The 25,262-nt window shown below is 54.0% G+C and overlaps 2 protein-coding genes across 2 annotated transcripts; both read right to left on the reverse strand.

Moving 5' to 3' along the window:
* Positions 1-248: 248 nt before the first annotated feature.
* Positions 249-3,798, reverse strand: UPK2 (uroplakin 2). Its single transcript, XM_078863474.1, has 4 exons — positions 3,577-3,798; positions 2,631-2,774; positions 2,054-2,213; positions 249-899 (listed from the first exon to the last, which is right to left on the reverse strand). Exons 1-4 carry the CDS (start codon positions 3,638-3,640, stop codon positions 692-694), a joined length of 576 nt encoding a protein of 191 aa, XP_078719600.1. The 5' UTR covers positions 3,641-3,798; the 3' UTR covers positions 249-691.
* A 5,547-nt stretch (positions 3,799-9,345) lies between these two features.
* FNBP4 (formin binding protein 4) lies at positions 9,346-24,038 on the reverse strand. Its single transcript, XM_078863827.1, is given in 17 exon segments — positions 9,346-9,862; positions 10,478-10,647; positions 11,016-11,200; positions 11,867-11,990; positions 12,414-12,752; positions 12,754-12,971; positions 14,138-14,316; positions 15,542-15,675; positions 15,871-15,999; positions 16,194-16,318; positions 16,724-17,207; positions 18,047-18,457; positions 19,515-19,644; positions 20,484-20,631; positions 22,168-22,396; positions 23,099-23,283; positions 23,825-24,038. Coding segments are annotated over 17 exon segments (3,399 nt in total). The 5' UTR covers positions 23,946-24,038; the 3' UTR covers positions 9,346-9,774.
* Between the last annotated feature and the right edge of the window lie 1,224 nt (positions 24,039-25,262).

Below are 25,262 nucleotides of genomic sequence, written 5' to 3' on the forward strand. Positions count from 1 at the left end.
GGGCGGGAGGAGAGGGGACGCGGTGAGAGAGACGCAAAGAGAGGAGGAGGAGCGCGGAGGAGACGGCATACGCGAGAACGGACGAGAAGGAAGGGACAAGAGGGAGAAGCTAAGAGGTGGAACACGATTAAGAGAGAGAGAAGAGGGTAAGCTAGAGCGAGGGGATGAGGGTAGAAGAGATGGTTAAGGTAGGAAATTGGGAGGAGAGGGTCGTAGAGGGGTCGACGTCGGGACTCGGAGACAGGGTCGGCAGTTTCAGATTTATTAATTCACGGACGCGGTGATCGCTGCCGCGCGGTCACAGGAGCGGAGCAGCGATGTCTTCAAACGAACGCGGAGTAGAGCCAGGCGACATTTAAAACGCGATACAGCATTCACGCAGTCAACATTTAAACACCACACTGCCTTAAACTCAACTACACGGACCCTAGGCAGGAAACGTACAAGACAAACGCCAAGAAGATACAGGGGTCCTTCACATTAGACGAGGGGACGAGTACAAGGGGGGTCCCTCATCCGGCAAGCGAGATGCCACGGACCCGAGTGAGTGGGTCTGATGACCTGAGCGTGAGTCTCAGGATCTTAGGAGTTTGGGGTTTCAAAGTATTGGGGTCTCGGGGAGGGGGTCTCGGGGAGGGGGTCTCGGGGAGGGAGTCTCAGGGAGGGGGTCTCGGGGAGGGGGCCCTCCCTTTCAATTTTTGTTTCCGAGCAGCAAGGCGGCGACGAGGATGGCAATGAGCAGGAAGATCAGGACGGAGAGGATGACCGTGATCACCACCATTCCTCCCGAGCGCGAGAACGCCTCCGCGTCCACCGCGCTGCGGGGGGTGCGCGCATTCGCCGTGCTGAGGATCCCGGGCACGGACTGCACCCCCGACGTTGGATGGCGGAGAACCACCCTGTGGGGGAAAGGAGGGTGGGGTTATTGTTTAAGAATAGTTCCATCCCTATCCAGGATAGCCTCACGGAGTCTCAAACTTCTTTCAAGGAGGGTCCTGCCACCTTTTTGTGGCAGTGGGAAATCCCAAGTGAGTGATTTGTAGACATGTTTAGCACTGCGATGCGGTATTTGTCCAATTCTGGTTACATTGTGTGGGGGGTTTTAGCCATGGGAGAAAACCAACGAACCCACGTTGCATCCTGCACGCACACAGCGAACACTCGGACCGTGCGTACACGTGTGTACCTTGCATGTTATTGTTATTAGTATTACCCTTGTTTTCCCAGGAAAGCTCCTAGCGGAGTCTCAACTGTTGTCAGGATGGTCCTACCAAGTCTTGACAGTAGTGGGGGGCAATGTTGCTATGCGAAATACCAATCAAGTAATTTGCATTGGGTAATTTCTGAATTGGGATGTTTGGCCAATACCGGTTACATTGTAGGATTTGTTTCGGCCCATGCGGAACAGGGGGAGAACATGCAAACTCGACGCAGAAAGGTGCCCCGGTTGGAATCGACCCCATGAGCTCGCTGCGAGGCGCGAGTGTGCTCACTGCGCTCTCAGCCTGCGCACAAGTGGGATGATTGGTGCGCGGGGGTGGAGGAGTGAGGCCGGGCACAGGGCTGAGGCGTCGCCTCCGTAGTTCCTGCGCGGAGGGAGGCGCTGTAGCCGAGGGGACGGGACGCGCGCCGCGCGGTGTCCTGCACGGACCACCCCGTCGCCTTCAGTGTCTCTTCAACGTCTATGTTTTAAAACTTTTATTTTTTATACATTAGAGCGATCGGCTCGTAATCTAAAAATTGAGAGTTCAATTCTGGTTGAGGGGGTTGACTCGGTTCACGGCTCGATTCCAGTGGCCGCCCTGATTAATTCTGCGGGCGTATTAACGGTAGAAAAAAGTCTGCTTCGCAGTGGACGGTGAAAGAGTCCTTGCAAATTATTCAATTAGGATGACATACAGCAGCAGCCATCGCTCTCTCCTGCGAAAACTTGGCAGGACCCTCCTGAAACAAAGTCATGGGTAAACAAGCGGAACGATAATAAACAGATTCCGGCTGCTTGCCGTGTTTCCCAATCGGGCCCCATGGCCCCATGACCACGTGCGCAACTCACGAGTAACTGGTGCTGGGGGTGAGCCCCGTGACCCGATAGGCCACTCCGCTGGGCACGGGGATGCCCGGGCCCTTCCCGTCGTTCCCAGACACCACCTGCCCCGACACGGCCCGCGCCACGCGACACCCCGGCACCGCCACCTGCCCAACGATCACCTCGACTGCAGGAGAACACACGGTGGGCACGTCACACTCCGCCCCGGGGGCACCGGGCATCACACTCCGCCCTGGGGGCACCGGGCATCACACTCCGCCCTGGGGATACTGCCCCGCCCCCTGGGGGCGTGGATTGGGGCGGTGGCAATGGTTGCTTGCTCTGTGATGACAGCACACATTGAGATTGTAACCCGATGTAAGAAGGTAGAGGGGAGGTGAGGGTAATAAGGACATCTGGGCAGGTGAGTGGAGGGAGGCGATGGGGGTAGAGGGAGGTGGAGGAAGGGTGTGGGCTGGAGACAGGTGAGGGAAAGCGGAGCAGAGGTTGGTGGAGGGAGGTGAGGAGTGATTATGAGGGTGGTCGTGATGGGGTCTGGAGGTGGAGGGAGGGGCAGGTGCCCGATGCGTCGCGCGAGACTCGCCTCCCGTCGTGTTGGGCGTCACGAAGATGTTGAGCATGGTGCCCGCGATCGTGGAGATCTCGCACGAGGGCACTGCGAAGGCCACGGACTGAGGTGTCTGCGCCGCACGAACGACGCTGGTGTTCAGCAGTTTCACCTGATAATCTGCAGGACACGATCATCCACCCATCATCAAGACCGAGACCTCGCTCGCTACCGAAGCGTCCTACGGGGATGTCCGGGCCCCGCGCCCCGCTGCCCCGCGCCCCGCTGGGCAGGGGGCAGCACCCGGGCACCGCCACCGGGCAGCGACCACCGCGGCTGCTGTGCAGCAGATTCACAACCTCCGAGATCTGCCCTTTATCATCGCACCCACCGACTGAAGTCATCAACATCCTCGTCAGCGTGCCACCAGCTGCCCGCGTTACTCAAGGCAATGATAATGCCGAGTCGACAGCGATGACAACCTGGGTTTGATTCCCGGTTTAAAGCGTGATTTTGACCGGTGTCTCGGAATGAGCGAGCTGATGGTCTCAGCATGGTTATGTTGATGTGGGTCTGATAATAATAAAATATATATCGCGTCAACTGCCATGCCACGAACTTGCGGAAGCACGTGTGCATTGCCCCATAGCGTGCGGATAAAAGATGACCTCTTGTGATGTCACTTTCCGAGGACCGTTCTCTAACACCGACCGGGTAATTCGATGTTGAACGCGAGAATTTCTCATGGAAAGATGACCACGCGACGATCGGGCCGATTAAACCAGCGCTCCAACTGGGAGAGAGAGAGACGCGAATAGATTCCACCAAGACGCAGTGCGAACTTCACAGCGGCGACAGACAGGCGCACAATGGGCGACTCTGTGTGCAGGAGAAATATGCGTGAGACCCCCAGTGGGAGTCCAAGTCAGAAGCTCGCTCGCCACAACCCCCGAGGTCCAGGCTCCCCCTCGCCACCGCTCACCTGTCAGCAGGTGGTTGGCTCCGCACCGCAGCGCCAGCGCGAGTAGAAGCGCGAACCTCAGCATCGTGGCGGCGGTGGTGGTAGTTGGTTCTAATCACTCGGTGGTAGCTGGTTGTAGTTGGTAGCTGGCTGTGGCGACACCTCGACTCCTCAAGGTGGCACTGATGGAGGCGAGGTGGGGGGAGTCGGCTTAAGAGAGCGGAGGCCGCGCCCAGGAATGCACCGTGGAAATCCTCGACTCGCGCATTCCCGCACCTCATCGCTTGCATGCGGGCGGGGTTGGGGGGTAGGGGGTGGGGGTTGGGGGTGGGGGAGTGCTCGAGTAGCGATTAGCGCGCTCCACTACGAACCCGCCCACCCGAGTTCGATTCTCGCTTACGGCCAACACCAAAGACAATTATCTGGGCCTCCCCTAGGTCGATTCAGCCTCAAATGAGTACTTGGTGCGGTGTGTTAACATAGCCACTCGGAAGAAAAGGCGGACTGGCCTGGTGTTGGCCTTCAGAGATGCTCGCTAACAACACCTGCCGTAACCCGAACCGTTACACTGTGAGCGCCCCACCGCCCTCGCTGGGCAGGTGGGGCGCTAAGTTCGCCCCCTCCACTCCCCCCTCCACCGCCTCGCTCAGCTCGTGCCGGGCCCCCGCCGATCGAGTGATCGGCCCTCCCGCGCCCTCTCGGAGAGACATGGCTGGCTGACCGCCGTACAGGGTCAGTTCCTCACTCACGTGCACTCACCACCACCGCTAATGCTCACGCGGCGGCGAGCACGCGCCCGCACTGCAGCTGACGCGAAGGCGGCTGCGGGAACACGCGCGCCTGCGGGCGGTTATATTCTAAAACGCGCACGCCACACAGTCAACGCGACAGCGGCGGCGGGAACACGGGCGCGCCGACGGGGATTGTTCTATTCTACCCCGCGCCCCCACGAAGACTCACGCTCAGCGGCGGCACGAACGCGCGCGCACCTGCGGGCAGTCGCTCAACACACACTCAAATCACAAACACTGCACCGAGGCTCTGTGCTAACTTTTATTCACGGCACAAACCCTGCACTGCCTGGAGGGAATATTATGCGAGCAGAGTCGAGTCTACTGCTATCCAAGTCCCCAAACACTCACACGCCTATCACGTACCTCGCAGCTGTACTCATGGCGCCGCACGGACGCTGTGAGAGTCGGAGGGAGGATGACGGAAAACCTCGACTATCACTGCCTCGTAGCAGCACTCGCTGGCACGGATGCTGCGAGCGGCTCGAGGAGGCAGGACGGTAGGGGGGGGGGTCTTGGTGGCCAAGCTGTTGAACCGTTTTTTCGCTCCCCTTTTTATGCCACTTGACTTTGAAAATCCAGGGTTACATCATCCTGGGCAGCCAAACGTGGGCCTACCTGTGAACCGTTGTGTGTCTATACAATTTGAAGCCAATCGTTAGGGGCACCGCAATGTGATTTGCCCTGGGAGGATCGGCCAATCTCCTGGCACCGGGAAACCGCGGGACTTCCCACCTCGGGGCCCTTCGGATGAAAACCCGTGGTGCCAGGCGATCCCCCGCCGGGACACTACGTATGTGTGCTGCGTGTGTGTGCTGCGTGTGTGTGCTGCGTGTGTGTGTGCTGCGTGTGTGTGTGCTGCGTGTGTGTATGTGCTGCGTGTGTGTATGTGCTGCGTGTGTGTATGTGCTGCGTGTGTGTGCTGCGTGTGTGTGCTGCGTGTGTGTGCTGCGTTTGTGTGCTGCGTGTGTATGTGCTGCGTGTGTGTGCTGCGTTTGTGTGCTGCGTGTGTGTGCTGCGTGTGTGCGTGTGTGTGTGCTGCGTGTGTGCGTGTGCTGTGTGTGCTGCGTGTGCTGCGTGTGTGTGTGCTGCGTGTGTGCGTGTGCTGTGTGCGTGTGCTGCGTGTGTGTGTTCAGGGTGGGGGGCAGGGGGGAGTCGCGGCGCTTGCGGAGTTGCTCCACGGCCGTGGCACCACAACACGACCGCTCCCCACTCCACCACCACCACTCCACCACCACCACTCCACCACCACTCCACCACCACCACCACTCCACCACCACCACTCCACCACCACCACCACTCCACCACCACCACTCCACCACCACCACCACTCCACCACCACCACCACTCCACCACCACCACTCCACCACCACCACCACTCCACCACCACCACCACTCCACCACCACCACTCCACCACCACCACCACTCCACCACCACCACTCCACCACCACCACCACTCCACCACCACCACTCCACCACCACCACCACTCCACCACCACCACTCCACCACCACCACCACTCCACCACCACCACCACTCCACCACCACCACTCCACCACCACCACCACTCCACCACCACCACTCCACCACCACCACGCAGTCCTCCACCTCCTGGCGCAGGAAACTCACTCCGCGAAGATCGAGCGCGTTCACCGTGGCAACTCCTTCGCCCGTCATCATCATGGTCACCCCCCTCATTCTAAACTTTGCGATGTCTGATCTGTTTGTTCGTGATACATCCGTTGTGTCGCCATAAATGAATACAAATGTATTCAGCACAGAAGTATAACGCATACCCAACACAGAGCGAGGATCTTTATAAACATCTGGCACTTGACCAATATTAGTTCAAGCAAGCCTGACTCTACTGATGGTACACCGAATATCGAAGCTGGTCTAACATTTGCTTGTGTTGAACCAATCTTGCTGAAATTATGCACTCCCGGAAGAGGGTTCTGTGGTGATGAAATGTAAAAAAAATCGTAAAGGGAGAGATATCGTGGCGAAACGGGGCATCAGATGTTGATCTCACGTGTGAAGCTGCGGACGAGACTGTCGCCTTAGCCCCTCTCTTCGACAGGGCTCGGATTAAGTCATTTCTGGCCGTTCGTCAGGAAATCTGCCAGACTGGTTAAACCAGATGCTCCTGGCACCAATACAAACTAAATGCTTCAATTGTCTTATCGGATCCCTGTGGGCACGGTGAGAATGTTATGGAGACGGGGGGAGGGCGGTGGTAGCTGCTGCTGCATACCTGCATTTAAATGGGCGTGCTTGAGTGGGAGGGCGAAGGGCCCCTGTGAGTTTAGGGTTTCTCTTTGTGAACTCAAGCGATGGATGTAAGAAATCGTTTAACTTGCGCGGGGAGGGCGGTGGTGATGCAGAGATGTATAAACATCGACCTGCATTCCATACAAGGACCTGGGCTCATCCGACTAATCAAACCCTGATTAACAAGAGCCACTCGCTCATACACAGAAACACACAACGGCCGTCATTCACCACAATTATATTTTTGCGTTTTGCTGCATGATGTTCAGGAGCTAAAGGCCAATGTCGAGGTCTGATAGCCACGACGAAAGGGCTTCAGAAGCTTCGTGTCGTTTTTCGGTTCTAACGTTGAAGGAGCAAAGACGACGGTCCATAGTTTGGGTTCAAAGTGAACCAAGCGCTTCACCACGTGACAGCCAGGCGCACTTTGGGTTTTGGATTGACGACCGACTGGAAGAGGGCACCACCAGTCCTCACCACCGTCCCAGACTGTTTGTTGTATCGCCCCTCCACCCTGCGTTACCGGAGGGCCACTCTTCAACTGCCCGGCACAGTCCTTCACAAGCCGCCTCCAGAGACTGATCTGTTTCGCAGCCGATGAACACTCGGTTGTTTTTTCAGGGGCGAAATACACGATAGATACACATCAACACAACCATACACGAACACACTCCTACGCATACATCACACACACCACAACCAACTAGTGCGTCAGTCAAACTACAACACAACCACACATTTTAACGCACACCACCCCCCATATAGCCTTGAACACATTGTTGGAATAAGTGCTGTTAGCGAGCATCTACTAAGGACGGCATGGCACACAAGGGGTTGTGTGTCCAGCACCACGCCCTGCTGCCTTGGTCTTTCCAATGCTTATGGTTAACCAACCCACACCAGGTACTCATTTAACCCTGGGTCGACCTAGAGGAGGACAATAACCAGTTCAGATATTAGTCACGGATGTTACCCATGAGAGGGAATCCAACTCGGGTAGCCGCTCCCCATCGTTCAACAGAACCACGGAGACCGCCACGTGGAGATTCGGTCAGACGCCTTCCTCCACCCTCCACTAAATCGACTCCATATTGCACAGATGATCACGACGGGATTCATCAGAACACTCACCACCGAGATGTCAACAACTCGGTGCGTAGTGGGCCAGGACGTAAACATCCCTAGCGTGTTTCATCTCTCATGGGTCGGACGCATGACTGCAAGGCAAGCACGCCCAGACCCGCAGGTGTTCGCCTGCATTCCTGAGCGCATACCTGCCGGATGGGTTTCGTAATGGCACGCCAGGTATGCATTCAACCAGACCCCTCTCGATAATAAACACAGCGAGGTGCCTCTGGCTAACACAGCGACACGCGCCTCGATCAGCAGCAGCTTACACGTCAATGTCCAGAATAAGCTTAGTCAGGAAAGAGCTTCAGTTGATGTGCCGTGGATTTGCTTCGGTGACTCCGTTATATTGTCAGTTTACAGCCATCCACTGTTCTGTCGTGTGCGAGTATTTATGTTATTAAGGGCCAGTGTCCGAAATGTCACTTATTTTTTTTTATTTTAAGGCCACTGTTATGAACAAATATCTCAAGTTTCGTATCATTGCTGTGAAAGCTCACAGAGATCCAGAGCCATAGAGACCCATAAACTCAGACACCCACAGGCTCACATCAACCGATATATGAACTCAAAATCCTATAGGCCTTACACCTTAAGCCGCAGACTCGCACAGATCCAGTCTCAGAGACAGACTTGGTGGTTCACGACCATATGGTTTCACATCGTGACCCCCAAACTCCCCCAGTTTACAGCTGCTCACTGCTGTACAGCCGATGGTCTGGATGGTGTTTCTATCATCACAAGCCAGGCCGCAAGATGCGCAGATTGTTTTAAACGCCAAAGTGTTGACAGATTAAATATCGCAGGCACGTTTACGTCATTATTTCAACTCAACGTCTGCAAGTCCAGTTATTACTATTCATAATTTTCACATTTAAACTTTATTTGGATGATTGCGTGCATGACTTTGTCACCAGTTGTCTCAAGTTCCCCCTCCAAAGTCCATAAGGCAAACCAGTGGTAATGTAACATGTGGGTACGCACCTTACTTAACTTTATATTTTACCAGGTAAGGCACACTAAGTTATATAGCTCTTTTTCACAAGTTACCTGGCCACAACTTATACCTAAACGAAGTGGATCATCATGTGGGAACGTATTTCAGCCAAATACACTAAACGAATGTTTCTAAATGGAGGGGAAAACTGGAGGGAAAACTGGAGGTCCAGGAGAAAAATCGACGCGACTACGGGGAAAACATGCAAACCCCAAATATACAGCAGCAGCAGGCGGCGTCAGGGTCGGGATTGAACCTATGGCCCCCTGCACACCAGGTGAGGTAGTTAACATCCCGCCACCACAGAGATAACATCACCCACGCAGCCACATCTAAATGAAGCTGAAATGTGAATGTTATCAAGAATGTGGATACCTCAAATGTTTATATTTGTGTGTTAGGGCAGAGTGTGATGTTCATTGTATGAATTCAAACTGTACAAGTCAAAGATTTAAAAAGCATGTGCGCATGTTCCGTGTTTGATACGTGTTCATTAACATGCAGGGACCCTTGCACACGAGTTGCTGCATCCCAAGTGACTGTCCAGTTGATGTGTTGTGATGAATCCAGTGCACTGTATACAACTATGAGCCTGCACCACGCTTACAAGTCAATGCAATTGTCTTTATTTAAAAACATACAACGGTCAAACAAAAACATGTTTTGGCTCTTACACGGAGGTCTGACAGACATCTAAGGAATACGAGAAATATTTACCCAGCGCAAAACTTGGTCTCGTAAAACAAATGTGCACGAGTCCCATGACCCACATGCCATCGCCACAGGGTGACACGAAGCCTCATTGCCCTATTGCCCCATAGGTCAACTCCAATCGCATAGCGTCCGGCTCGCTGCCCAGACCCACGACGGTTCGTTAACCCCCCCCCCCACCTAAACCCACCAGTGTCGGCACACGGTCGTAAAAATGAATAAACCAGATTCAAGTTTCGCAAGGTTGTCCCCCCCCCCCCCCACCGGGTTGTGCCATTTCCTCTGTCCCCGCGGCGCCCAATCACCCCCCCAAGCCGGTGGCTAGCGCGGGTTCATCTTCCGGCGCTTGAGCCGCTCGCGCCAGTCCTCAGGCAGCGCCTCAAAGTTGGCATTCCTCTCCGATTTGCCCCTGTGTGCGTAACACATCGACGACTCTGGTTAGCGGTGGTGAAAGATGGACGTGGTGTGTGGGCAGGTGTGGGACGTGATGCGGGGGGGTGTTTGTTTTTTATACACGGTTGCCGAGCACAGGCCCAAAGGTGCAAAATGCTATGCAGCCAGCAACCAACAGCACGATCAAAGATATTATAGATCAGTGTGAATCCCTTTCTTGAATTGAGCAAGGTTATTTATTATAAGAGCTTGGGGAATAAAGACGATGCGGGGAATTATAAAGTGGAGCAGTGCAAGGGCAGAAACAGCAAGAGAAGCGAGGTGAACTGCAGCGTGGTGGTGCCGCGGGGGCAGGGTGTGGGGGCAGGGTGAGGGGGCAGGGTGAGTGGGCAGGGTAAGGGGGCAGGGCGAGTGGGCAGGGTGAGTGGGCAGGGTGAGTGGGCAGGATGAGGGGGCAGGGTGAGGGGGCAGGGTGAGGGGGCAGGGCGGGTGGGCAGGGTGAGGGGGCAGGGTGAGTGAGCAGGGCGGGTGGGCAGGGTGAGTGGGCAGGGCGAGTGAGTGAGGTGAGCGAGGTGAGCGAGTTGGATGATTGAGCAGCTGGGCAGGATGAGCTTGTGATGTCTGGACGTACGTGAGCATCTGCTCGTGGCGCCAGTTGATGATGCGCGTGGTGGGGTCCTGCGGCTCCCCGTCGTCGCTGGAGCTGCCGCGTTCTTCCTCCTCCAGCTCGCGCTGGATGCTCTTCCACTTCTGCACCAGCGGTGGCATCTTCCCCTTCACCTTCCCGGACACCTTCTTCAGCTGCACACGCACGCACATTTAACATAGATGAACTTTGGTTCTCAAGTGGAGTGAAATGATGGTCTCGTTCACCATCGCTTGTGGTTTCATCAGCATAAGGCAGCACATGCAGGGCCGGGGACTCGACGACATGTGAGACCGTGGCGTGTGCGTGTAACGTGTGCAATATTTCTTCAGTGCGACTGGAAATCACCTCTAAATAAGCAGACAATTTGCCTCCTCCCATATTTGTCGCTCCACATGAAACATCAAAGGACACATTTGCATGGCTGTGGTTGGTAGTCACGTGCCCACTCCAGCCGACAATCATTGACTAAATCCAGCCCGGCATGTGGGGGTACCGACACACACAGGCCCCCCACTCACACCTTCTTAGTTTTCTTGGCTTTGTCCGCCACTGCATTGGTGGCGAGGGTGGGACCGCTGGGCAGAGCGGAGTGCGTCGGCATTGTGATAGAGGGTGGCTGGATGGTCGTCACGATGCTGGACAGGGGCTCCCCTGGACCCCATGCTCCTGGTACCATGGCAACCAATGGGTCACTTGGGCCCACTACTGCTGGTGCAAACATACAAACATAAGACAAGATCGGTGGGAGGAGCGAGTGAGGAGCAAATGAGGAGGAGCAAGTGAGAAGGAGCAAGTTAACATCAGCTGCCCCGCCCATGCTGCTGACTCACTTAGGCTACGCGCATCTCTAAACCTTTATAAACAGTTTGCCTTTAGAGGCTAACCCCCCTTTTCCTGATGACGACCGCTTGTGTTGCCATCGAAACGTCGTGGTTTTTTCTTTTAATTTTATTTCTGAAAGAACCAAGAATAAGTCTACATTATATACTGCCAGTACGCTCACTCAGGTTAAGAACCAGGCCACAGTCTACATTATAGACTGCCAGTACACTCACCAAGCTTAATAACCAGGCTACAATCTACATTATAGACTGCCAGTATGCTCACCGAGGTTAAGAACCAGGCTACAGTCTACCTTATAGACTGCCAGTACACTCACTCCGATTAAAAACCAGGCTACAGTCTTAATGAGTGCTTTATTTATTTATTTGTATATATTTTCACATTTAATTATTATAATTTTTCTATCTACGTGATTTTATCGAAAGAATCAAAGAATATGAATTCCTGCAGTCACGAAAGTTTTAAGTCAAAATTTAAGTTAGGAGTGAGCAAGGAGGAGCGACGAAGGAGTGCGTTGATACCACTGACCGGAGGGGGGGTACAGCATGGCCTTGCTGCCGATCGTGGTGGGGGGTTTGCAAATCTGCGGTGGAGCCGAGATCACCGCTGGCACTTTCCGCTTCACAGTGCGAATCGCCCGGACAGCCTCGTCCTGCACACACACACACACAAGTCTTTATGTGTGCACACGCACGGTCACACGCACAAAGACAGACAGCCGTGTAGCCCACACAGGCTGATAGGACAAGGGCTGTTCGCGACCACATATGAAGGCCGACAAGGCGTAAAGGAGGTTGGGGCGGTCCGGGCCATGCCCGGCCACCTTTGTCTCCCCAGTGCTGATGTTTAGACACCACACAAAGGTACCGTTAAGTTGAGCCGGGGAATCATAGCACAGTGTGCAATCCACTACACCACCGCTCAGCTCACGCACGACCACACAGATAACTACTGAGCCGATACACACACACAGGAAGTCCATTCACGTGCACACCTCCACACCTCTTTACTCGCCCACATCCACACACACAAACACACATCCTCTCGGACACTCCTCCACGCACAACGCACGCACCTTTCCCGTGGCCGGGTCGGCCTCGGACACAGCTGCACTCAGCACGTGGGTGTGTAGGGGGGCCTTGCCAGCCTTGAGTGGGGGTGGAAGTGGGGGCGCCGGCTCCTCCACGCCCGGTGGGGGCGGCTCCCCGGCTCCGGTCTCCAGCTGCATGTCCACTTCCTCAATGTCGTCATCCTCCAGCGGAGGCGGGGGTGGGGGGGGGCTCTCGGGGGGTGGCGGGGGGGGTGGGGGGCTCTCGGGGGGCGGCGGGGGCAAGGGCTCGGCCGGGGGAGGAGGGGGCGGAGGGGGCGGAGGGGGGGGAGGGGGGGCGCCCGCGGGAGGCGCGGCCACGGGGGGGGGGTGCGCTCGGGTGGCACGGGCCCGCGGGGGGAGCGTGCGCGAGCGGGTAGGGGGGCACCATGGCCGCCGGCAGGGCGTACTGGAGCGCCGCCAGAGAAGCGAGCGGTTTGGAGTACGAGGCCAAGGAGGAGGGGGCCAGGGCGGGCGGAGGCAGCAGAGGCACGTCGCGCAGAGACGCCGACATGCTGGGTTGTTCCACGTGCGCCGCGAACACATCTGTGCAGCAAGAAAGGCGGCGTCATCACCACGGGAGTTAGGGCCCTCCTGGGGCAGTGGGGTGGTGTGTGGATGTGAGTTTGTGATTATAGGTATGTGTGAGTGGAGGTGTGAGTGGAGGTGTGTGTTAGTGGAACTGTGTGTGGAGGTGTTTGTGTGAAATTAATCCTCCACCAATCCACCATCTCAGTTTGAGGTCAGAATTGAATTCAAAAATCAATAATTTGACTTACATCTTCTTGGTTCTTTCGGTAAAGTCATGTAGAATGGAAATGATAAAATAATATAAATAAAACATATTTCCATTCTACGTGACTTTACCGAAAGAACCAAGAAGATGAATCCCTGCAGTCACAAAAGCTTTAAATCGAAATTCGACTTACAGTTTGTATCGTTTTTCTCGTTTCAATTATCTGCATTTGTCCTGTAAATTCCATTAGCCCGATGCCAATATTTTTTATGACTTGGTTAAACAGTAATTAAACGAGTCTTATATGCATGACTTGATGTACACCTTGAGAATTACATAACTAATTTTAACCGATGAATTGCCACATGAAGTCATTCCTATTACACCACCTACGACACCAGTAATTATTATTGCGACGCTTGTATAGCCAGAAAAGCCTGGATCCTGATAATTTCTTGCTATAGAGAGCTTGATATTGCTATATTTGTAATCTTATACTTGCAGGTAAATTGCCAGCATTGAGATGTTTGGCCAATACCAGCTACATTGTGTGGGGCCAAACCAGAGAGGACCCAAAGAAAAGCCATACAGAACAGAGAGAAAACATATCATAAACTCCAAGCATAAAGGTGCCCGAGTTGTGAATCGAGCACAGACTGCTGCACCGCCCTGCTGCCCCATGGCATTATTGGCAAGCAACGCCTTCTTGGTTCTTTCGGTAAAGTCACGAAGAAGGGAAATAATAAAATAATAAAAATTAAACATAATAAAATACAATTCTCACGACGTTTCGGCCACAAAACGGCTGCTTGCGTTGTGGCCGAAACGTCGTGAGAATTGTATTTTATTATGTTTTATCTTTATTATTTTATTATTTCCCTTCTACGTGACTTTACCGAAAGAACCAAGAAGATGAATCCCTGCAGTCACGAAAGCTTTAAATCCAAATTGAAGCATCGCCTTGCGTGAGGCTGACCTGTCATGAGGGGCCGGTTCAGAGTCAGCCAGTCTGGTGTCTCCACGCTGACCCCTCCCACCGGCCCCTCCCCTCGCCCCGCATCATTCTCCTCCCCCACCCCCTCGTCGGTGACATCGGGGAACTCCCACTGCGACGCGCCCGTCCGCTCGTTGGTGTAGTAGTAGCGAGCGTGGGTCCTGCGTGCGGGAGGGCGAGAGGGAACACACACCATGCGCGCAATCACACACGCGCTACAAGCACGGGCAGGCGCGCACACGCACCGCCACCCGCCACACGCGCACTCACGCGCACGAGCTCCATCCGCTGCACACAACCTCCGCGAGCATGCACGGCGCGCACACGCTCGCACGCAGACACGCACGTCCATGTGCACGCAGCACAGTCCAACACAACACTCGTGGTGACAGAGCGCGCCACCTCGTCCCTGCGCTGCGTGCCGGCACGGTTAGCAGGGGCACCGGCGGCACACTCTGAAAACTCAACCGCGAGAAGCGCAAGGGGCGGCCGGGACCTGGCCCCGCCAGCGCCGCTTGCGTGGAGCGGGCCGGGCAATCGTTCCAACCAAACGGGGGCGCAGAGGTCAGGTTTACACAGTCGCCTCTACACCCCACCAAGCCTATCGCTCTGTGCTTGCGAGTTTAAAACATTACTTGAATGTCGTGTACATTTTGTATTGAGCACACATGTATGCGTACACACACGCACGCGCACCGGTGCGGGTGTGTACATTCACTGCACATGGATATCAGCAATATTAATAGTCGTCGCCATTACACACACTCAGGCATCAATAGGCGCACGCGGTGGTCTTGTCGCTGAAAAACACAGAACACAACATGGGTTTTATCCAAACACTTTCGGAAGAGGCGCGTCGGAATCGTTGAGCACGACAAAATGTGAGGTGTTCGTGCGGCGGCACTGACCTGAGCGATCCCACATCACGCGCGCTCGCGCCTACGCGGCGTCGCCGTCCCGGCTCTGGCTCCGCGGCAGGCCTGGCTCCCCGCGTGTGGGCCCCTCCCGGCCGCGTCGCTGGGCTGTCAACTGGGTGCTTGAGCGTGTGCAACAACACAAATCCCTCCCTCCGGAAACGCCCACGTGCGTACCACGTGCTCGGCTCGCACGCACAGTCGGGGGGGACACCCGCAGAGTCCTACTCGCTCCGAGATCTTCGCCGGATTGCCGTTTAAGCTTAAAGGGCGCGCGTTTGTTTCGTCGCGGCGCTACACTCAGTCCGTCCGGGCTCGCGGCAGGGCGGGCCGTCGAGTGTCTCTGGCTTTGGGGATTTCCATGTCTGATCTCGAGATTTTGCGTTCGCTCTCTGGGCCCAAGGTTCCGATCGGGTAAATAGTTTCTTGAAGCGGTGACGGGTCAACGGTGCGCACGTGAGAGAGTGCGTACCTGTCCCAGGTGCATGCCCAGCCCTTAGGGGTGGCGTTGCACTCGTATTGCGCGAGCTGCGCCGCCCCCTCCTGCAGGCGGCGTTTCAGGTAGCGGCTGTCCAGGGAGCCCTCGCGCCAGTCCGCCAGACGGGTCTGTGCAGACACCCAGACGGACACACGCATGTACGTCTCGGACTACCGACGCGGTATGCGAGAGCGCACGAGCCCTCCTGCGTGCAACTGCCTAGCAAAGTGCCTTCCGAACACGCAGAGGAGAGACACTTGTGGTGGTGAGTTTATCAGTGAAGTGAGTTTATCTGTGGTGATGCAATTAATGTGGTGAGTCACCTGTGTGGTGAGCAGCAATAGTTGGAAGTTGGAGACAGCTCGCGTGCTGATGCCCAGAAAGCCCAGCTTGCTTGTCAAGTCGTTGGCCAGCTCAGCGATGACAAACTGTAAAGAGTCAAGATGTCCCCGCTGGGAGATATAACGAACGTTGTGTTTGTTATTTGCATCAGCAGATTAAAAAACACAAGAGGTTTAGAAACACAAAACAGTGATCATTAACATTCATAACTGGTTGTGCAATGAGACTCCTTTAACCACCCATCCTTAAAGATGACGAGGTGATGAGGTAGTGATGAAGCTGCACGTCTCTCTGCTGGTCTCACCTTCACCTGGTCGTCGTCATCCTCTGGATCCACCCTGCCTCCACCTCCTCCTCCACCTCCTGCCCCTCCCCTCCTCCTCGCTTCCTCCGTGCGGCCAGGCGCCCTGCTGTGACTCCTCACTACGCCTGAACCAACACAGCGCACACAACACAGATGCCGCCAGTCAGACTCAACCACTGCACTTCAAACGTATAAAACACGCACTCACTGGTCATGCACAGAAGGGGATATCGGTGAGGGGAGCCTAATAACAAAACTTGTAATTATATTGCCGCCATAATGGAATAACGTGTCAGACAGCATTTCGGTTGTTTTTAGCAGAGGAGGGAACCCTTACTGACAGCTTGTTCCTGTGAGGCATAAGCCAATTCAGCACCAGCCTGCAAGTTGGCAACTAGAGTGGTGTGAAAGTAGTGTGAGGGTGGCGTGAATATGGCGCAAGAGTGGAGCCCGAGTAGCGCGCGAGTGGAGCGCGTGGCTCAGTCATCGACATCACAGGCAGCATCCGACAGCAGGAGCGAGCACGACACCTCTGTGTGATGACGCTGGTGTCTCGCTCTCCCTCTCCTCCTCCTCGTCGTCGTCGTCCTCCCTGGCGCCCACCTTGCCTGCCATCACGCCATCCTCAGCCTCTTGTACAACATCACCCGCCTCGTCCTCCTCCTCCTCCTCGTCGCCCGTGTCCACGGCCCCAGCGGGGTCCACGCCCTGCACTCCCTCAGGGCTTCTCTCCCCCTTTACGGACCCCGCGGCCGAGCTGGGCCCCTCCTCCAGGTGCCCCGCTTCGGCTTCCTCCTCCTCCTCCTCGCCGGGCCCCGCGTCGTGGGCATCTCGCTCGGGCGATGTGGCCGCGCGGGCCGGCGGAGGAGGAGGGCTCGCCGCCCGAACAAACGTCTTCCACTTGGGTTTTGGCTCCGTGGCGGCGGCGCTGGCGCCGACGTCCTCCGGGTCGTCACGTCTCGGGGTGGACGACCGCGAGCTGCCTCCTCCGTCCTCGAGAGCGCGTAACTCGGCCTGCTTGCGTGCGGCCCACACACTCGTTAGCGTCTCGCCGGGTCACTCGCGACAACCGCTATCCCAGCACAGGGCTGGAGCAAGAAGGAATGAATGCATGAAAAGTCAATAGTCTGAATTTGAATGAACTTGCCGAGTCTGGCAGAGAATACGCACTGGTAGTGAGGAGCAGTGGTGGTGGCATCTAGACACCATTTAGTTTAGAGAATTTCAAGTTTAACTCCATGACCTTCCCCATGTGGTTGATGGTTGATGGATGAGAAACAGTGTTGGGAGCTACTGGCAACCTCAGCTGACCCAGATGTACGGTTGTGCACCCGGGTGTTTGTAAATGGCTCTCACGCATCAAAATGGTTTCCTACACAAGCTCCTATTTTACAGGCCTTAGCTAGTTGCGCAAATTCCACAATGCTATGGCAGGGATGAGTCGAACCATAATGACAACTACTGTTCATTTCTCCACAAAGTGCTACTCATTGTATTGAACGACAGAGGGATGAGGGGCTGAGTCATCCCCCAACCAGGAATTGAACTAGGGACCTTCCTCTTGCGCTGACTCTACCGCCAAGCCCCTGGGCCCGATGACGAGAGCCATGGGGGCATGATGACCCATGAGCAATGAACAAAACACATTGAAAGTAGTGGAGTACTGTAGCATAGACAAAGATTACCAATCAATTTGAGGTGTGTAACTTAGATACAAATGAAATGAATCACACAATTAAATTACACATAATTTAGATACTCCCAATCTTTGCATGGGCAGCTAGATCAGAGCTCAGGAAACAACGGGAGTGCAGTGCAACGCACGCTGCTGCTGCGTGGCCACGCACACGCACCCTCTTCGTTTCCAGGATGTGCTTCAACTCCTGATCCGAATCCTCCTCATCGTCCCCTCCATCGTTCCTTCCGTCGTCAGCATCGTCCTCCTTGTCGCTCATGCCGTCTCCGCTGCTGCCGGCGCTTTTGCGGCTACCGCTGCTAGCGTCGCTAGCCGTTCGTCTCCGGCCACCAGCTGACGGTTCTGTCTCCGCGGCGCCGCCCGGCTGGTGCGACGGTACGGCGGGGGATGGAGGTGCGGAGAGGGACGCCGGGGAGCTGGGAGAACCAGGCCCGTGAAGGGTTTGGCGCCAGCGCGCCTCGGCCTGGCGCACGCTCTCGGGGATGAGCGACGCGAGCAGTGACTCGGCGACACCCACCGAGCGCCCCTCGTCCTCGCTCGTTAGCGCGCAGACGCGCTCGTTGATCTCCTGCAAACGGACACACCAGTTGTCTTCAGAGGAACCTCAGTGTCTCTCCACATGACCGGTTACTATCTCGGCACAACACAGATAGTAACGTCCGTTGAATGAGTCAAACCATAATATTAATTCTCAAAGATGGAATTGAGCACGATTACGTGCACAACCACAATTAAATTGATGTTTTTTGTGTAGCCGTTTGACCGTTTTCCACTTTTTTTTAACGACGCTAGATTCTTGCCGAGTCACTACCGTGGCTCTTGTAAATCTGCAGCGCACGCAGCCATGACCCCGTGACCTCACGATCTCTTTATTATGCGTTGACTCAGTTGAACATTTTCCCCAGCGGAGCGGCGCATAACTTAGCCACGCATTTCTCTCAAACGCACAACAACAAAAAGCCTGCCAAGGTTTGTGTCGTACAATTTAGCACTAACTGCCAATGAATCAACCACACTGTGCGGTGACAATTTAAGCACTTTAATCATACCAGGTGTGAATTTAAAGCCGAGTTTATATTAAGACTAGATATGCATTTTTTAGATAAAATGCTGTCACAACAGTGGAAATGAACGCAAGACAACACAAAGATTTTTTACGTTAACTGTGTTTTCCAGTACAGTAATTTTGTTGAATGTCAAGTTTGAAGAAGGTCATGTTGCACAAGTGTATTATAACTAAAACTGTCATGCAATTCTGTGATGTGATTACACCTGGAGTAGAGCCATCACCATCATCAGCCACGAGAAAATATTTGTGCTGCATTTATTTATTATTGAAACTCGAGCATGAGAGATTTAATTATCATTTAACATTATCAGCATTGGGATGGTTGGCCACTACAAGTTACATTGTATTTTCTTTGGGATATTGGAGGAAACTGGAGATCCCAGAGAAAACCCATGTATACATGTGAAGGAACATATGAAGAAAGGCACCCAAGTCAGGTATTAAACCCATGCCCTTCTGGCTGTGAACAACAAGCACCAATCTGTCACCCTGAGGACGTCCCACTGCTAAACACGCGCAGAGCCCTCGCACGCTGCTGTGTCCGTGGCAGACGCACCCTGGGTTTGACGATGGTGCTCGTGATAGGTTTGGTTTGGGCCTTTTCCTCCACGGACGACACAGGGTGTACAGTGCCCGGCACATCTGTCCCCTCGGTCGTCCCCGTCTCCGACACCCCAGGAAAATGTCTGTAAATCGAAGCACAAACTCACGGATGTAAGCACGCCACTGTGTGTGGGCTTCAGATTTCAATGCAGGCTCACACTGTCTCCTTATTAATATGCAATGCAAATATATATTTTTTTTTTTCATCACATAGATACTGCTTTCCTGTGACCAAATTGTCCGGACTGCAGCCAATCATCAGATCTTGGAAGCCAAGCATCACTGAGCTTGCCAAGACAGCACTTGGACGGACAACGCCATGCAATAGGCAGGTGTTGTAGACTTGTGCGGGGCGATGCTGTCAGTAGGGGGCAGTCCATAATATCTGACTGAGTAGGGGGCAGTGCAGCAAGCTCCGTTGTTGTACTGCACTAAGCTCCATTGTTGATACTGCCTGCCTTCACAATCCCTCCAACCAATGTAGTGAAGTGTGGTAAAATAACCTCCATTGCCTGCACGGAGTGGGGAGGCCTTCACCAGTGGATTAAGCAGAGGGCTGCACATTTGCATATACACTATATAAGTAAACTACATCATGCATTGTGGCTACATCATCAGCCATGATTAAGTCACTGCTGAATAAAAGCCTTTCAAAGCCGTCACCATCCCTCATGGTTGAGCGATGCAACACGCCAGCAGGCACCTGCACAAGAGCCAATCTCACAGCTCCTTCTCTGTGGTGGAAGTCCCCTTAGCCGGGTTGTCTCCTCTATGGCTGCCACTCAGTAGTTATTCTCATCCACCGGCTATCATCATCCCTTTCAAATTCATATATAAACATATTTACTGAACAGGCACAGAGGAATGCTCGTGTAAATTGCGGGTTTATGTGCATACGCAGTTGTGTGTGGGAACCACCCACCCATTGTTGAGATGCTGCAGGTGCTGTATCTGCAGCGCCAGTGCTGACGGGAGTTCCCAAGTCACCTGGTTGGTCTGCAGGTGCCAGTAGTAGTAGCAGCCCGTGTTCTCATCCCACACCTCCTGCCACTCGCCCATCTCTATCCCCGCTGCAACAGCACAAACACACTCAGCTCAGCCAAACGCTCACTCGGTACCCAATCAGACACGTGTGTAGGATTACTTGGATGATTTGACACCAAACTTGCAGTGCCTGATTGAAGAGTTCACTTAGGTTAATCTGCAGATCCAGTCTCCACTGATTGTTGCTCTACCAACCCGACAGTCATGGCGGAGGCTGGATATTTTTTTTTACATTTTGTTGCCTCATGAGTTTATGAATAAACTCCACTCCACCCCCCACTTGAGCTCCATTTCCAGATTCTCTTTGTAACACCACACAGCCAGATAATTCTCGAGAAGGTTGGACGGAACCCAATGCAGGGAATTTCACAGCTCCACCACATCTCCCACATCCCCCGTCCTGGGTATTCCTGGGCGGGAGTGCAGTAGCACACAGGCCACACCAGCGTGATCACATTCCCAAACTCACAGGTTAAATATTTGAATGTCCAATCATGTAAAATTTAAGAGGCTTACAGAGTGTGAGTGATTATTCCATGAGACTGAGAGGACAGTAGTATTTCACCAGTGCTTAACATACAGGACAGTCATGTTGTGATAAACAACATGATTGTGATACATCGGCAATTGTGCTTTAAAATAAATACATTATATACGTAAATCTCCATATATATAAAAGGCAAAGTTGTGATTATGTGTGCCTGTTCAAAATGTTTAGCGTACTTCCCGACATGCAACAAAACTTGAAATTTGCCATGTGGGTACTTTCAAGACTGTACACCATGCAAATTTTTTTAAAATACACTTTTTGGGGGGGGGGGGGAGCTCAATAATGCATATATTTTTTGCACGGTAAGTGAGCTGTGACGTCACATCTGTCACGTGACCCGCGCATGTGGAAGCGTAACACATTGTGGCGTAGTGGTTAGCGCGCTGCGCTACGAACATGGCGACCTGAGTACAATTCCCACTCACGGCCACCACCGGTGAAGATTATTTCAACCGGTCCTGGGCCTCCCCTAGGTGGACTCAGCCTCAAACGAGTAACTGGTATGGTGTGTGAACATCGCCACTGGGGAGACAAAGGCGGCCGGGCATGGTGAATCCAAGTCCTGGGCGAAGCCAGGTAGTAAAGCTAGTAGATTATATAAAACACTTATGTAAACGGCCCTTCTTCAGAGTTTGCGTCATTATTATAGCACACGACTATAACGAGATTGCTATGTTCACAGAGAGTAGTGTTATAATAGGGGGCAAAGTTGCAATGTGTTTCCCAAGAAAATTTTGACCATGAATCTGGCACACAATGCCCTACTCTCTTTCGAATAACGTCACTGGATTTTTAACCTCCATAGTATTTTACAGTTAATATGCCACCAGTAATAACCAAGGTGGCCATTCTGATTCAAACCACGAATCTCTGCAAAAAGTGGCAAACGTGCTCTAGCTGAACCATGTTACCAACCCTAAATTAAAATATTTTCATAAATATAACTTGCATTCATGTTACCCAGTCCCACCAATGGAAACAATCATCGTAGATGTGGAAGGCTGGAGCTTACTGGAAGCAGTGGAGTAGTGCGTGTCGTAATGCCAGCCGCCCGGCTGCGCCCTGTCTCTCGCCAAGGCGCCAGCGGTCTCAGCGGAAACTCCCACGACCTTCCCAGAGATGCCCTCTGTAGCGGAGGCCTCAACTGTGTCTCCGTCAGCGCCCCCGGTCAGGCCGCTCTCACCGTCTGCTGCACCATCGCCCTCAGCCGTGGGGCCAGGCACCGAAATGGCATCAATTTCCTTGCAGAACAAACAGCAAGGATCAACACAACGCATATATATTCTTTGGTTCTTTCGGTAAAGTCACGTAGATAGAAAAAGAAAAAAAATATTTTTTTAATTTTTTTTTATTATTTTTCAATCTACATGACTTTACCGAAAGACCCAAAAGAATATTAATTTCTGCAGTCACGAAAGCTTTAAGTCAAGATTATCAGTGACATTAGGTTTTTCTCCTTTTTTATGTCAACAAAACAGGTGTTAAGATGTTAAAACACCAAACTGAAACCTTTTACAAGGAATCATGTCTGCATTAACCACAATGCTTGCAGTCAGAATGCAAACAAAAAACACTATGATAATATATGCATTGTCCTTGAAACGGATTGGTCCACACCAGAGACAGCTTTCTTTTGAGCCTCGTCTCAAACGGTGTTAGACCAGAGGACGCCTTTGGCCTTTGGCGACCTCTGGTGCCCAAAAACCAGTAGCGACCACCAAACAACCACCACCACCGGCCAATGCGCACGACCAAGCCTCAGACCACACAAACCAACACACACCCTACATTAACACAGTGCTGCCACATAGCACCGACACACACCGACATCACAAGATCAACAGCACGAACGGCCAATAAACTCAGGTACATTCACACAGCGCAGTTACACAGATGAACACTTTTCTCTGCATGCGGCGGCTATCCGGGCCGTCGGCTCTCACAGCAAGGAAGTCGGCCACTTTGCTGTCGAGGTCCCGGGGCCGCTCGAGTGGAGGAGACTGTGGTCCCGTGTCCTCCTCCTCCTCATCATCGTCGTCGTCGCTGTCTGCGTACGCGCCCAGCAGCACCAGGCCGCCCGCCAGACGCGACGCCGAGGGCTCCGCCACAGAGAGAGCGGTGGCCGAGTCTGCGGAACGTGGGAGAGGCAGAGTTTCAGTCGAGAGTGCCACGGGGTCTCCCCCCGACGTTTCCTGGCTCGACTCCATCCTCAGCCTCCCCCCCTCCAAGCAGAAATTACCGAGATGCGATCGGAGCCGGCGCGCTTCCCCGGTCGCGTTTCCGTGCCTCCCCTCCACTCAACCTGCCTCCCCCGCCTGTCTCGTGTCTCTGTTTTCCTCTTCTCCCCCCTGCCTCCCCCTCCCGACTTCCCCGCGTCTCCCTCTCCCCGTGTCTCCCCTCTCGCCCTCTCGCTTCGCCGTCTCCCCGCATCTCCCTCTCCCCGTGTCTCCCCTCACGCCCTCTCGCTTCGCCGTCTCCCCGCGTCTCCCTCTCCCCGCGTCTCCCTCTCCCCGTGTCTCCCCTCTCGCCCTCTCGCGTCTCCCTCACCCTCTCCCCGCGTCTCCCCTCTCGCCCTCTCGCTTCGCCGTCTCCCCGCGTCTCCCAGATCTGCTCGAGCCTCCCTCCGCAGGCCTAAACTAGGCCGCGTGTCAAGCCGTGGCGCCGCTCACCTGCAGCACCGGCTGCTGCTGCCGCCGCCGCCTCCCTGTCCTTCCTGATGCTGTTGTCGAGCTGCAACACGGGCCTCCGTTTGCCGCCCGCCGCCTCGGCGCCACGGCCCCTCTTCCCCATCGCCGCCGCGGAGCGCGGAGCCGATCGAGCGCTCCTCGGGTCCCTCACGCAGTCAGCACCGAGTCCGCCATCGCGCGCCACTTCTCTCGCGGTGACGTCACCGAGGCAGCGCGACGTGACGTCATTGCGCCGTTACGTTGCGGTGGCGTCACTTTACAGGGCGCCTTTCCATAAGTTCTCATCACACAATGGCGAGTTGACCGTGGCCGTATCTGCGGTATTAACGCTTTACCATCAGCCCCACCAAAACTAAGCACCTGCCTGGGTGTTTTGTGCTACCAAACACTCCACCCCTCAGCTCCCTATTGGCTATCGAGCCAGAGGCGTAGCTAGGATATTTTGCGCCCGGGGACAAACTATAAAATTGGCGCCCCCCCCCCCCCGTTTAATCAGGCTTGCTGTATATTTTGCATGTATCTCGATATAACCTAAAAATGATTCTTTGATAGTTACTTTTTAGTTTGAAAATCCACATCCACAAATCTTATGACCTGAGAAAGCTGTTCCCGATGTCCTAGATCAGGAGTTGAGTCAAGTAAGATACCGTAGTACTTGTTTTTCCTGATATCACTCAACAATTGGTTCTTTACAGTCGACGCAAGTATGTGGATACATTCATTCTGGATTTCCGGTGACAAATAAGAAACTGATCCCGGATTTTCTCCTGCGTGCTGTGCGTGTTTTGCTAACAATGGGTCATACTGAGCAACGAGTTTGATCAGCGCGAGAAAGTTTCCAACATTTTTATCCTCATCCGCATTCAAATTTTCCGCGTACCAAAATGTAATTACATGACATGTAGGCTGTGTGTGGCGGGATATATAAACTTTTAGGTTGAGGTGTAGATTTGTGCAGTAGTTTCAGGCTGCCGCGCCCGCCGCAATAAGTTATAATGTAGCGTTGTAAGCCTCATTTTGGCGCCCCTTTACCTTGGCGCCCGGGGACATATGTACCCCCCTGCCCCCCCCCCCCCCAGCTACGCCTCTGTATGGAGCAGTAGTCGAGAGTGGAGAGTTTCCCATACCTGGGCAGTGAATAAGGGGCCGTTCATAAATGACGCCACGCGATTTTGACCCCCCCCCCCATCGTCACAAAAAGTCAGACCCCCCCTCAAATATTACGTCACAAAGCTCTGCCCCCCCACCCCAAAATAAGGAGAGCGTGTTGTCTATGTTTATTTAAAGTTGCGCATTTTGATGTGACGTCACATTTCTCAAACCCCCCCCCCCTTCGTCACACATCGTCACAAATGTCTGACCCCCCCCCTAGGTGCGTGACGTCATTTATGGACGGCCCCTTGTGACCAGCTCCGGTTTG

Source organism: Lampetra fluviatilis, chromosome 16 (genome assembly GCF_964198595.1).
Source record: "Lampetra fluviatilis chromosome 16, kcLamFluv1.1, whole genome shotgun sequence".
Classification (NCBI taxonomy): Eukaryota; Metazoa; Chordata; class Hyperoartia; order Petromyzontiformes; family Petromyzontidae; genus Lampetra; species Lampetra fluviatilis.

Excerpts from the sequence above, each read along its gene's own strand:
- UPK2 (XM_078863474.1), bottom strand. The coding sequence starts at position 3,640 with ATGCTGAGGTTCGCGCTTCTACTCGCGCTGGCGCTGCGGTGCGGAGCC. Across the intron at positions 2,775-3,576 it reads AGCCAACCACCTGCTGACAG|ATTATCAGGTGAAACTGCTG; the intron begins GTGAGCGGTGGC and ends CGTGTCCTGCAG. Across the intron at positions 900-2,053 it reads ACCCCCAGCACCAGTTACTC|GGTGGTTCTCCGCCATCCAA; the intron begins GTGAGTTGCGCA and ends TTTCCCCCACAG.